General features: G+C 42.5%; 2 protein-coding genes across 3 annotated transcripts; one reads left to right on the forward strand and one right to left on the reverse strand.

Annotated features, from left to right (window-relative positions):
* The first annotated feature begins 896 nt into the window (after window positions 1-896).
* LOC9657633 lies at window positions 897-6,639 on the forward strand. The gene is made up of 16 exons (XM_024686211.1): window positions 897-947; window positions 1,019-1,343; window positions 1,426-1,765; window positions 1,830-1,901; window positions 1,957-2,019; window positions 2,076-2,267; window positions 2,317-3,438; window positions 3,517-3,819; window positions 3,875-4,021; window positions 4,069-4,340; window positions 4,400-5,141; window positions 5,204-5,858; window positions 5,922-5,992; window positions 6,047-6,271; window positions 6,324-6,362; window positions 6,418-6,639. The coding sequence occupies exons 2-16, from the start codon at window positions 1,216-1,218 to the stop codon at window positions 6,583-6,585; spliced, it is 4,539 nt and encodes a 1,512-aa protein (XP_024541979.1). The 5' UTR covers window positions 897-947; window positions 1,019-1,215; the 3' UTR covers window positions 6,586-6,639.
* Window positions 6,640-7,809: 1,170 nt separating this feature from the next.
* Window positions 7,810-9,100, reverse strand: LOC9657636. 2 transcript variants are annotated; one of them, XM_024685951.1, is made up of 2 exons: window positions 8,414-9,100; window positions 7,810-8,360 (listed from the first exon to the last, which is right to left on the reverse strand). In XM_024685951.1, the coding sequence occupies exons 1-2, from the start codon at window positions 9,082-9,084 to the stop codon at window positions 8,354-8,356; spliced, it is 678 nt and encodes a 225-aa protein (XP_024541719.1). In that variant the 5' UTR covers window positions 9,085-9,100; the 3' UTR covers window positions 7,810-8,353. The 2 variants fall into 2 exon arrangements, with proteins under 2 accessions (XP_024541719.1, XP_024541718.1); XM_024685950.1 differs by having other exon boundaries at window positions 7,810-8,182; window positions 8,242-9,100.
* Between the last annotated feature and the right edge of the window lie 3,799 nt (window positions 9,101-12,899).

Raw genomic sequence — 12,899 nt, forward strand, 5'->3', positions numbered from 1 at the left:
AGTTTGAAACTTTTGTGTTTTTTGGGATAAAGTCTCGTACTTATATTAGAGATGTCCCAACACTTATTAAAGTTTTCAACTAAAATTATAATATTGAATGTATTTCACTACAAAATTAAGCAAGCTAAATGCTGGGTAACTGGAATAAAAGTTTTTGCTAGGATTGCATGTAGTAGCCACAGCTGAGCTCTGAGAATTACTTTAATTGGATAGTGTAAAGTTGTGATGAGTTCTGTATAAATGTAGCACTTTCCTTGACGACTGGAAGATCAGATTCCAAGTCTTTAAAATTCTGAGAAGATCCTCGGCTTTTAGCTCCTGGACTTTCTTCAAGGCGTGTTCCTGGCTCAAATGGACGCGCTAAGATGTACAGTGTTTCTAGACAGCAATATAGGGACAGCACCGCCAGATCCTGGGGGCAAGCTCAGCCATCCAGGTAGTAGTAGGAACCGGCAGCCTTTTGTTCGCGATCTTTGGTGGAATCGAGCGTGTTGATCCGCGGCCTAAAGTTTGCTTGTTCTGCCACCGCAAGCCCCGACCTCCGGGAGCCCGCATTTCCCATATGCCGTGATGAGCATCGTGCCCAGCGATCGAGCGCAGCGCTCAGTCATGACGATATGATTGTGAACCCTGCGATGATTCGGCGCCGCCTTGAAGCTGATACAGCGCCGGAGCATACCTTCTAGGTCGCCGTCGTCGCCGCATTCCAGGATCGTTGTCGACGATCCCCGGATCGTAATCTACCGATGCTGCGCCTTGGCCACAATCTCCCTCGTCTTTGGCCCACTGCCGGAAATCTCCTCCTAAGAACCCTAAACCCATCCCGCGCCGAGAATATCCTTTTCCGTGCCTCCTCTCTGTTTTTAGGGCTTCCTAGGTCTTTCGTTGGGAAATGGAGAAGCTGGTGGTTGCCGCGCTCGAGGAGATCGCAGCGGAAGGGCCTCGAGGTGAGCGCGATCCTCCGAAATATCGTTTCGCTTCTCTCTCGCGTGATTCCAATCGATTTTCTGCCCCGCAGGATGCGATCTTGCCAAGCTTTGGTCCCTGATCCAATGTGCTCCGGCGGCGGCGGCGCTTGGGGCCGATGTTCTCGACGATCACATCAAACAGGAGATCTGGAGGAGCTTGCTGCGGGTGCCGGGGTTGAGCATCACTGACGCGGCCGGGGGAGCCTGTGATTCCAGCTTGGTGGAGACGTTTGAAACGGCAGAGAGAATGGGAGTCGTCGCGGTGGCCTCGCAGGAGCTACGAGACGGGTGCTTGGGGCTATACGATATCAGCCATGCCGACACACAGCCTTCTCAAATCCAGCACGCCATTCTCGAGCGTCTGGCAAGTGCACGGTACTGCATTTTTTCTCTTTCGATTCTTCGTATCTCTTTTTTCTTCTGTTGTGAAAGAAGTTTTGGTTTTTGTTTCTTCTAGGACGAAAGGAGTGACCCAGAACGAGCTTGGGAAAGAGTTCAAAGTGGAAGGAAACAAGCTCTTTTACATCCTCAGGAGTCTGGAAGTCAGAGGCCTCATAGTGAGGAAGTCGATACTTTTGCGCAACAACAAGAAGAACAGCTCCATCGTTGTCACCAACCTTGTGCATCTCGCTCGGTATGCACTAAACATGTCCCTGAATTCACACCAGCGTCTAGAATCCAACACGGTTGAGGAGGCCGGGGAGGGCTCTCCCAATGGTGGAAAACAGTTGACGATAAACGATGATGTGCCGGCAATGAGAGCCATTTGTGAGAAGCTTCAGGAAGCTGATGGAAAGGTAATGATTTCATCACTTCTGTTTTGCCTGCGACTCTCACTGTTTCTCTCTTTTTTTTTCGAAGGTTCTTGTTGTGTCCGATCTGAAATTAACACTGGGGTACCGTTTGGCAGCTGGTCATCGTGCATGGCGACGAGTGGGTTACTATGTTTAAATTTCCTCCTTAGTGCTAACTGTTTGCATTATTACAGCTTGTGAAGAGATTAGAAGAAGGCGGGTATGTTACTAATATTAAAGCAAAAATTGGTCGGAAGGTAAAGGGTGCTGTTTGCTATGTTCTTGGGCTACTAACGTAAAAAACTCTTTTCAGGAGAAGCCTTGTCTCCAGCTGTTGAAGCCGTTTAATGACCTTGAGCAGCAGTCTCCTGCAGGCGATGGTGACATCGAGCTCAAGGGTCCGAAAAGAGGACAGGTTACACAACAACTTGTTGATCTTTCAGTTGATCAGCAGATCTACAACATGATTGACGATGAAGGTGCCGATGGTGTGACAATGATGGAGGTATTTTTCTCCTTGTCCGCTTCTATCTTGTTCTCAATAGTAACTTCAGGTATGGAAGCGGATTGGCTTAAACAATAAGCGGAATTACTATCGCATCCAGAACATGACAGTGAAACATGGTCTTCTTTTTGAAGCTGAAAACCACAAGCGATCCACTATTTATCGGCTAAGAACCACAAAGAGAAAACGCAGTGACAGTGAGAACGAAAACGACGATGAACCCAGAGAAACTGGTGCCGATCCCGATTCATTATTCAAAATGGAAGTTGAAGAAGATGCCAATGCCGTTGTGGCATCTCTCCAACAAGAGGGAGCAGCGAGTACAAGCAGTCCAGCTGACCAGACGGCTCCAGCTGCTGCATTTCCTCCTCCATCGCTCTTCCGGAAAGGACAGGCATATCCTTGTCTCACCGTTACAACTACAAGTATTCAGCGAGAGAAACATATCTTGGCGCGGTTACAGGAAGAAAAGTTTCTCGTGCGAGCTGAGCTGCATAGGTGGCTGGAGAGCATAAGCTCTCAAAAGACCACTATGGACCGTAAAACGCTGATTCGGACACTTGAGAAGCTGCAGAGTGAAGGGAAATGCAAGTGCGTCACGCTCGAAATCCCAGGGACAACAAACTGTGGCCGCAAACGCAAGGCAGACATCGTCTTGCTTCCGTCAGTAGACCTGGACTTCGACCTTTTGAACGCGATTCATGAGCGCATCCGAAAAGCTGAGACCGACAATCGACTCCAGGGACGAGAGAAAAGCGCAGCGGCAGGCTCGACAGCGGTTGTAGTGACGGGGTTGAAGAGAATGAAGTTGGAACACAGGAAGCCTCTTCTTGACCCAAGCACGAAGCCGGTGGCACTTCAAGAAAATGGCTATATTCCTGCTAAGATGGTTCGTGTCCGTATGCTGCACCATTTTCTCTGGAGCTACACTAACAATCAGCACATTGGGAATGGGTACAGAATTTTCGGCTTAACGGACGCTTTGCTGACGATGCCACTGGAATTGTTCTTACAAGTGGTTGGTTCGAGCAGGTCCATCAATAACTTGGCCGAGCGCTGTAAGCAAGGTACGCGTATCTGTGAACTTTCTCCAACCGAGCAGGCCGCTCTTCTTGATTCTACGGCTGGGGGACGGCTGGCTTGGCTGGTGGACGTACTTCGCCGGCTCAAGGTCAGTAGTTCTTCAGCTGGTTCCATACAGATTTTTCGAACCATGTTGGTTAAATTGTTCTTTTTCTTTTCTGTTTAGCTTCTCCGCTTCGCGCTCGACTGCCCGGTTTCTCCGCAAGCCACAGGTCAATTTGGTAGCATAACCCTGATGGAAGCCACTGTATCCTACGCGATGGAGGAGCAAATATATATTCAGGAGCCTCCTCCACCCCCACTTCATGCCTGGACGAGTAAAACTGCACCTGATTCCTTGACTCAACACAATTTCGACATTGTTTCTGAAGGACAACTCGAAAAATACTGGGAGTTTTTGGAATATTTCTACTCGGGGGCAGACCCATCCATTGCTCGACATGCTTTTCCGGGATCAAACGTTCCTGAAGTGAGTATGCAAGGTTTACATCTTCAGTCACTTACATGTTTTGCTGGATTGACAGGTATTTGGTTTGAGATCCTGGACATCGCTACGTGTGATGACTATGGACCAGCGCAACGAGCTTTTCAAGCGACTGAACGATGTAGAACGTTTGTCAGTGAAGGAGTGCGCTCAGGTTTCAAAGGATTTGAACCTTACGCTCCAGCAGGTTCGTTACTGTGCTTCAAAGGCATTACTTCAAGGAAATAATTTCAGGTCCTGCGGTACTCGTATGAGAAAAACCGGAGACTACGATTACAATCTTTAAAGGCTGCCGACGACTTCATGGAAGTGTTCAGGAACATTTCAGATTTGCCTGGTGAAACTTTCCCTTCCAAAGACGTTACGAAACAGATCACAGAAGTTGCAAACGACGACGCGAGTGGTGGAGACGAAATTGATGACAATGGCAACCATGGCAATCATATCAGTGTTAACAAGTTAAAACCAGCGAGGTCGAGATTTCCTTGGTCTGATAGCGTGGACAGGTACGTACTGTTTTTGTATTTTATTAATGTGTGTTGATTTATTGTTTTCTATTCTGTAGGGTGGTTGCCTTCGCATACGCAAAGCACCGGGCACTTACAATGAATCGTATAATCTGGAAAGAAGTGAAAGATCTTCCTGCACCTCCAATGACGTGTCGCAGGCGGATATCACAATTGAAGACTGAACCTACTGTAAAGAAGGCGCTTTTCAACCTTTGTTCGCTACTAGCTGCTCGTTACGATCGATACTGCAGTCTCGAAGACCAGGAAGGTGGAGGCGGAGGCTTCGAATATGATCCAGAGGGATGTGACATGACCGGGTTCAAAGAGGCAGAGAGTCGTCGCTATTCTGAATACTACTGGGATAATCCAAGGGATCCTGCGGTGGCTTCTGCGCTGGACGAGTTTATCAGGTGCAAGAATCTCTCGCGCTCAGCTGTTAACAGGCAGATCCCAAAGAAGGGTGTTACGGGGTCGGGCAGCAACGCGCTTGCAAACAGCATAGAGCCACACCGGCTTTTGAAGACACAAGGGGTGGCAACAAAAGTTTCGGTAAAGAAACGGGCCAAACGAGCAGCGAAAAGAAGGCCAGCTTCTCTTCAGATTGCGAATCCCGAGCAAGTTGTTCGTGCGTCTCTTGGAGCTGCAAATGCCGTGGAGTTGATCAAGCTCATCTTTCTCAACTCGTATGTCAGCGACGGTCGTGTACAAGTGCCGAAGGCTTTTGTAGACGGCCTCCATCAGTTCAGACACTCGGATGTACATGCAGCGTTTAGTTTCCTGAAGGACCGAACCATGGTGGTAAGTGAGCTTCCAAATATTGCATTCGTTCGTTTGTGACGGACACTAACTTCCGCTGGCAGACTTCCGGCGGTGGTGAACTCTCATTTTCGTTGTCAGAAGAGTTCAACGCGAATGCCTTCTCAAGTCCTCTTCCGAGTACGACCTTCCACGAGTTCATGGCCTTCTCCGAGTGGTTTCAGCAGCACGAGGGAGAGCTAGATCAAGGCTGGGTTCCGTACGATTTGGAAGAAAATTATGGACAGCTTGTACACCTCCTTGGAAGGGTGACAGCCGGTGAGCTACGACTAATGCCAAGACTTCCGCGGGATGGAATTGGTGAAAGCGATGATCCTAGAACCATTGGATGCTGTATAAAGAGAAGGTTTGACAGTGCGGAGGCTGAACTGGAAGACTGTACTGCCAAGGCGAGATTAAGGGGTCTTGGGGGGCAGGATTACTTTCAAGCGGCTCGTCGCGAGAGAGGCTTTCCAGATATTCAGACTCTGGTACACCGCGAGGCTTTTACTACACCAAGTTTGCTGCACTCGCTGAGCATCGAAGAGGACAATATTCTGATAGATTTCCCGTCTCACACCGAAGAAGGGGAACAATACCACGACGATGCAGGCAGCCTCTGCGAACCTGAGACTTCGGAAGCAGCAATGCGAGCAATCCAAGACGGTGGTGAGGAAGGCCTCAGTATGGAAGAGCTAGGGACGCGCTTGGGATTGTCCGGTAGGCCATTCACTGTCGTGCTTGAGCGTCTTAATGGTGACACTGTTGCCTTGTGGCTTTTAGGAAACCCGCGTGATATGTCTCGAGCCGAGCAGTACGTTAAGGAGCTGGAGTGGTCAGGTCGCGTGAGACGGGTATACTGATTAGAGGTTTAGTTTGAAGTTTTATTAAGAACTATCTCCCTACAGGTGAATGCTTTTGACCACGTCCGTGCGGTAGTGCAGCCTCACTCAAGGCGTTACAATCTTCGATTTCCGAGCACGACAGAAGCAGAAGGAGAGGATGCGGAGACGGAAAACACTCAACCGATCCTTCCCTGGTTCACTTCCCAAGGGACTGTCAACACAAGCGTTTTGACGGATTTGAGTCGCCGTGTTATAGGCATTGTCATGGCCAGTCCTGGCATTTCCGAGGTAAGAGTTTTGTGTCAGCCAGCCCAACGCATCAATCTGTTCTGTGCTGCAGGAGAATCTCCTTCGGCAGATGGACGTGTTGAATCCACAGGTTGGTGACAAGAAGGTTTGGTAAGTTTGCTAATTGGTTCAAGTGTCGCTTGCAGACTGCTCGGGAACTGGTCAACTTGCTTCTTGTGGATGGTAAGATCGTTATGAGAAGCTCGACGTTGGAAGCAGTGGCTCCTCCTCCTTTGCTGGGCAACCTCACCACCAAGAGATGTCACAAAGTAGTACATTATTATGTAAATAGTCTGGACACTCTGGCCGTTTAGTATGTATAAATCACGAAGAATAAATGGTAAAGTTAAACCATATTAAAACTTTCATTCCATAACCTTCTTAGGTACTATGTAGCCATTCCCTCGAAGCATCCCATAGCTTTCCAGCGAAGATCTTTCATCGCAGCCATCCACATCCCAATGCAAGTATCTACGATAATCGATCCATCTTAGTGGGAAGCCAGCAAACCTTCTCACAGACGTCATTAGAGGAGAGGGCCCAGCGACATGGCTAGTGATATTGCAAGCTTTTTTTGCAGTACGCTTGAAAGAAGCATCCTCCTCGGTGATGAAGTCACTGGACAAGTGAGCGCGATGGAGGGTAAACGAGAATCGATGCCATATCCGGGACACCGTCTCACTTAGATCCCAGCGGGGTCTCCAAGAGTAGTCCTCGTATGCTCGGGAGATTTTACGCCGTTGCGAGTCGAAGTGCTGAGAAACGAAGAAACGAAACTTTAGATCGGCAATATCATCACAACACATAGGTACCTGTGAGCTCTGGGTGGACCTTTGGAAACTGTGTAGAGAGATGTGGATCTTCAAGAAGAACGTTTCACCAAAGTCTCAGTGCCCGAGAGAAGGAAACAGGAGAGAAACTTTGGTAAGAAGGTGAAAACGCCAGCAGAGGCTATGATGGAAACTTTTCTGCCAAAATCCTGCAAAACTTCGTGTAAATTCTTCTCTTTAGAAATTAAGCAATTCTTCCAAAGACCGGAAACAATGCTTTGCCTATGGGCCAAGAAATCAAATAAGTAGGCCCCCATTTCGGAGCAGACACCCTTGCACCTGGCCGACCCCGAGACGTTCACGAAACCAGGAGCTCAAAGATCCATTGCCGCTGGACCCCTCGTCTGCGTCACATCTCCAATGAGTGAATCTGCGAATCTCTCCATCTTACCTCACGAATGCCTAGAGCACGCCCACATTCCCGCACTCACTCTTGGCATCACATTTGTATCTTTTCTTGCCTCGTCCATTAGCAAGCTAAGCTGTACCAAATATCAACGAACCAAAAGCATGTCCCGAGTTTGATATCCGACAGCCGGCAGACTTAGCATTTTAGCATTCTCCCATGGCTTCTTCTCCCATGCGGATCGGTGCCGCCTCTTTTCGAGAATTCGAAGTTTTCGAGGGAATAAAACACTTCTGTCCTTGGTGAAGTGGCGGAACACTTTTAAAGTTTTACTAAAAAAAACATTTATTGTATTAATCCATATAATCAAATGCAAATAAATCTAAACCAAACATTTTATTCATAAATCAAGCTTTTATGACTTTCTTCACCAAATCAACGCTTTTGGCTTTTCGTTGGTTGGCATGTTTTATAAGAGCCGGCAGCTCCCAGTCCAAAACCCTGTCACCAAATATAACTCTGGCAATACCTTTCACAATAGTTAGTTCCTCTTTGAGTGCCTGTCCTTCAGCAATGGGATACTTGTTCATGTTGAATGCATTCTTTCTAAATGTGGCAGTTCCCACAAGTACATTGGTCGCGATTTTAAATTCTGGAACGTATTCAATTTTTCTTGCTGCCTTTGATGCATTGACTGCTGCTGCACTCATGTTGCCATTCATTTCTTTGGTTAAACTGTCCAGCAAATCCTTGTCACTTAATGACTTGGGATAACGCTTCTCCATATTTTTTACCTCTTCAGTTTTACCCTTCTGCTTGAGATAAGCAATCTTCAATTCCACGTGCTTCCTAAACTCTGGAATACCTGAAAGCTTCTTCTCCTTACTTATCAAAAACCCAATAGGATCAATCACTGCACACCCAACCCATTCAATTCCCATGACCACAACATAAAACTTCTTAAACCTGTGGCGTTTGATGTTGTCTACCAAGGATCCAACCCCATAGTTCAAACCTTGGTAGAGGCCAAATGTCCACTTTTGGTTGCCTTTCATCTCAAAGATGGATCTTCCGGCAACTTGATTGTTGTCATATGTAACAAGTCCTCGTACATCAACTGCCTCACGACCCTTTAGATGAGTTCCATCTTCGTGAATGAAGGTGTCACCTGTGAAACTAAATCCCGATCGATCTGACTCTCTAGATGAATTCGAAGCCCGTGATCCTGGTCGAGATGGATCTGGTACCTCTTCAAGCGCATCAGTAATAGAGCTCATATCAAAACTAGATACAGCATCTTTCTTCATGTTCTTCATGTCCTCACCGTCAAGTAGTTCACCTTTCTTGGGAGCCAAACCGGCAAAGACAGGAAACATGGCACAAGCTACTGGCCTGTACTGCACTTCGGTCAAATTGGGCCTGCGTGCGTAGCATTCTCCAAACTTTTGCATCTCCAGAATGACTTCCTCCAGCAGGTAACTGGAGACTTGTTTGTCGAACTTTGTAAGCTTTCCATCTTCAAATTTTGTTATTTTACCTTCCTTCACTTGAACAAATGGATTGCACAGCTTGAAGATGTTCTCATCCTGCATGGCGTTGGATGCAATATCAGATGCATTGATGATTTTCCTAGCCATCTTGCTTCTCCTTGCTCTCCTGGTACACGGCTGAAATGCCTTCAATTCTGCGCCATTTAATAGCCTGACTTCCTTTCCGTGATGAACTTCTCTTCTGTACTGTAAAGCACTTGGACTTATGTGCCCACAAGAAAAAGTCTCCTGATTGTGCGCAAATTCAATATGTCCAGTGATCATTTCTGGATTGAATGCAAATTCAGTGAATGGGCCTGGACATTTCCCAATTGTCTGCAAATTATAGCAATCATATCTGGGTTGTATACAAATTCAAGTCACCTGGAGACACGTCATTGAATAGAAAATATCTCATTATAAAAGGTCTTCCACGCCATGTTGTCCTGGCACAACTCACACACTGCCGTGTTTACATAATTTATGTAAGTGGCAACCAAAAGTGCAAATCAGCCACAAACTCAAAGAAGATTGCTGAAAGAAACAGCAAAAAAAAAAACAAACCATTCCCCAAGACTGGAATTCCTAGCATATGCCAGCTAAAATCATTCCACACTTCTTCATTAGATTATAAATTGACCAAAATGCTTAGGAGTAGGTGGAAAGTTCAAGGTTAAGAGTCTTTTCGAGCAAATTTTCCTAGAAGGCACAGTATATGTCTGGTGCCACGCCAATGATTTGACGAGTATACGCACATTTCTGTACAAACACAAGTTTGTTTTTGTGATTTAGGGTTTGGACTGAAGGCTTGAAAGAAATAGTAAATGAACAACCTAGAAAGGAACTTTTTTTGTTTGATTCAAATGCTAACAATTGTCATCTTGGTAGCTCTTGGTGTTATTGCATTGCATGATTATTACAATGTGTAGGTGTATTGAAACACTCAAGGCTAGAAGTGGTGGTGCTCCAAATAAAACTTTGGTTTGGTTTAGAGGAACTCCAAATGGTTATTTCAATGGTTTTGCATGATGTAGGAATTAGCCTGAAAAGTTTCAAAGTTGCAAATAATAAACCACCATTATAATTGAGTTTGAGTTTGAGATTGCTTTTCATTTATATTTTACTAACTTGCATAAAACTTCAATATTTTTAGCAAGGGAAAATGACATTTAAAGAATACATTGAAAAACTTATTTTCTTGATTAGCCATGTTTTAATAAAAGATCTAAATTAAAACAAATTTTACTTCATTGATGGTGTTCATAGTGAGAACATAAAGCAATACTTTGTGTTATTCCCAATTTATAAAGAGTTTAGAGGAGTATGGTTTATCAACTTAATAATGATAAACACAAGTCTTACAAGCCTTTGAATAGTCATTCAGTTGAGAATTGTTATGGGCACAAAAATGGGAATAAACATCACAAATCTATGGTGGCTATTTCAGGGTTGAAGAAGCAAATTTTTTATGAAGAATTATAAACAAGGTTATTATCATTCTAGCGAGCTTAGATACTATAAAGCTAATTGTCCAAAGCTAAAGACAAATAACATAGCAAGAAGAATGGTCAATTTTTTATTGATGGTAATTTAAATATTAAGAAAAATATTATATCATGAGGATGATGAGGAAGATTGTTTTATTTGGAAGAAGAGGATTTTAGTCACTATTTGTCAACTCAACTGTGTGTGGAACAAAACAAAGGCTGAAGACACTTGTGCATCAGTTTTAATGCTTGAGAGTATATTTTGTGGTAGTCCAATGCAAATTTTATGATAATAATTTTGTTTTGCAAATTTATTAAGGAGCACATTTTAGTAATATAAAGCATTTTGTAAAAGGTATAGCTACTTTATACAATATTTGATATTTGTGTAAAGGGGTTAAAAGCACTAGTTAACAAAACCATAATTGTGGAGACTTTTTATCTCATGATCATTCATTGCATGGATTTTATTCCTAGTTGAAGAAAGCCTATCTTGCTTACATAGTGGTGTTAAGGATATATGGTTTAGAGAGGGAGTTTAACCTTCAGGTATTATGCTCTTTCATTACATTTTTAAAATGGGTTTATACTTTTGAGTTATCTGATATTTATTTATGACTTCAGAGACCAATTCACATGTGGGGGAGAGGCAGTATTATGACTTATAGTTGGCTAATATTTTTCCATTTGAATTTCCTTATACATTGCCTTTATTATGAGTGTGAGATTACACTAGAGTCAGAGAAGATATAAATCTATTAGTATCCATTTCAATTAAGCTATGTGGAAGAGTAAAATGTTAAATAATAAGTCAAGGAATTACTTAAGTTTGGATTTATTCAACTAAGTAAGTTTTTGTTTGGCACATCAGTCTTATTTGTAAATAAGAAGGATGACTTAATGCAAATATGTATTAACTATTGTGTTTGAAAAAGAAAATGGTGAAAGATAAAATGTTAATATTACATATAGATGATATCCTAGACAAATTTGGTGAAACCCAAGTGTTTATTAATATTGATATAAGGAGTGGATATCAATAGATTACAATGGATAATATCTATCTCTAAAATAAATTCAACATGAGTTTCAAACATTTTAAGTTCACAATTATGCCATTTAGATTGATGAATATATTAGCTATATTTGTTTGGTTGATGATGGAAGTGTTTAGGCATTATCTATATGAGTTTGTGGAGATTTTCTTGTTGAGCAAAGCTCTAATACTTCAACTTACTAACCTATTTAAATCTTATAAAGTAATTTGTGATGTGAATGGTTATACATTGGGGGAAGTTTTCATGCAAAAAGGACAACCTATTATATATAAAAGTTAGACTTTACATTTTGTGGAACAGTGATATTTCATATATGAGGAAGAGTTACTTTCAATTGTAACAATAGAAAAGTGATTAAGCAAACATCATGTTTTTCAAACATAAAGGCACTATCTTTATTGTGTAGTGTCTATGATATTGATGAATTATAAATATTTTGTGTATTTATTCATATAAAAGGAGTTAAACACTAGGCAAACTCATTATATAGTCAAACTCATAGAGTTTGGAGAGTTTCCTATCAAGTATCATTTGGAAAAAATGAATATGATGGCAAATGCTTTATCATATACTTCTTATATAACAAAGTTATAAATATAATTTTATCATCATTTGAGTAAAGTGATAAGTGAGTTTGGGTAGTCAATTGAAGTTGCTCAAACTCAAGATGTTGAGATGGTTTCATTGCAAGCTTAGATAGAAGCATTAGTGGATGAGATTCTTTACTATAATAGCCATATAGACGTGTTAGTTTTATTCTACTATCATGATTATTTAGAGGCTGATTATTTTAGAGGGAAGAAGACATAAATAAAACATAATATTTATTAGAGAAATATCCTCAAATATTACAAATTATATAAGCTTTATCAACAAGTAAAAGTGTCACAGAAGAAGCTAAAAGGGCTTTTGCAACCTTTGCTTATTCTTCAAAGCTATTAGTATAATATCTCTACATACTTTATCACTTATTTACCATGAATACAAAGGTATTGAGTAAATGTGGGTTATAGTGAATTAATGAAGTATATGTAGTTGTTACCTCTTTAAAAGATTTCACTACCTCAAACTTGGTTATAGTCTACTTAGAGAGTGTTTTTTTATTTTGTTTGCCAAAGGATATCATTAATGATTGAGACTCAAAGTTCATTAGTGGATTTTAGAAAAACTTTATTTAATTATAATTTACTTAAAGAAGGTTTTCTCTGATTTTAGTTTGCTAGAGGACATTAGTAATGATTAGGATTCAAAGTTCGCTAGTGGATTTTAGAAGAACTTCATAAAAGTTATGCAAGTGACTTAAAACTCTCAAGTGAAATCATCCTTAAATAGATAGGTAAATCAAGTGTGTAAATCAAATGATGGAGATATGATATAC

The sequence above is a fragment of the Selaginella moellendorffii genome, unplaced genomic scaffold (assembly GCF_000143415.4).
Source record: "Selaginella moellendorffii unplaced genomic scaffold, v1.0 SELMOscaffold_47, whole genome shotgun sequence".
In the NCBI taxonomy this organism is placed as follows: domain Eukaryota; kingdom Viridiplantae; phylum Streptophyta; class Lycopodiopsida; order Selaginellales; family Selaginellaceae; genus Selaginella; species Selaginella moellendorffii.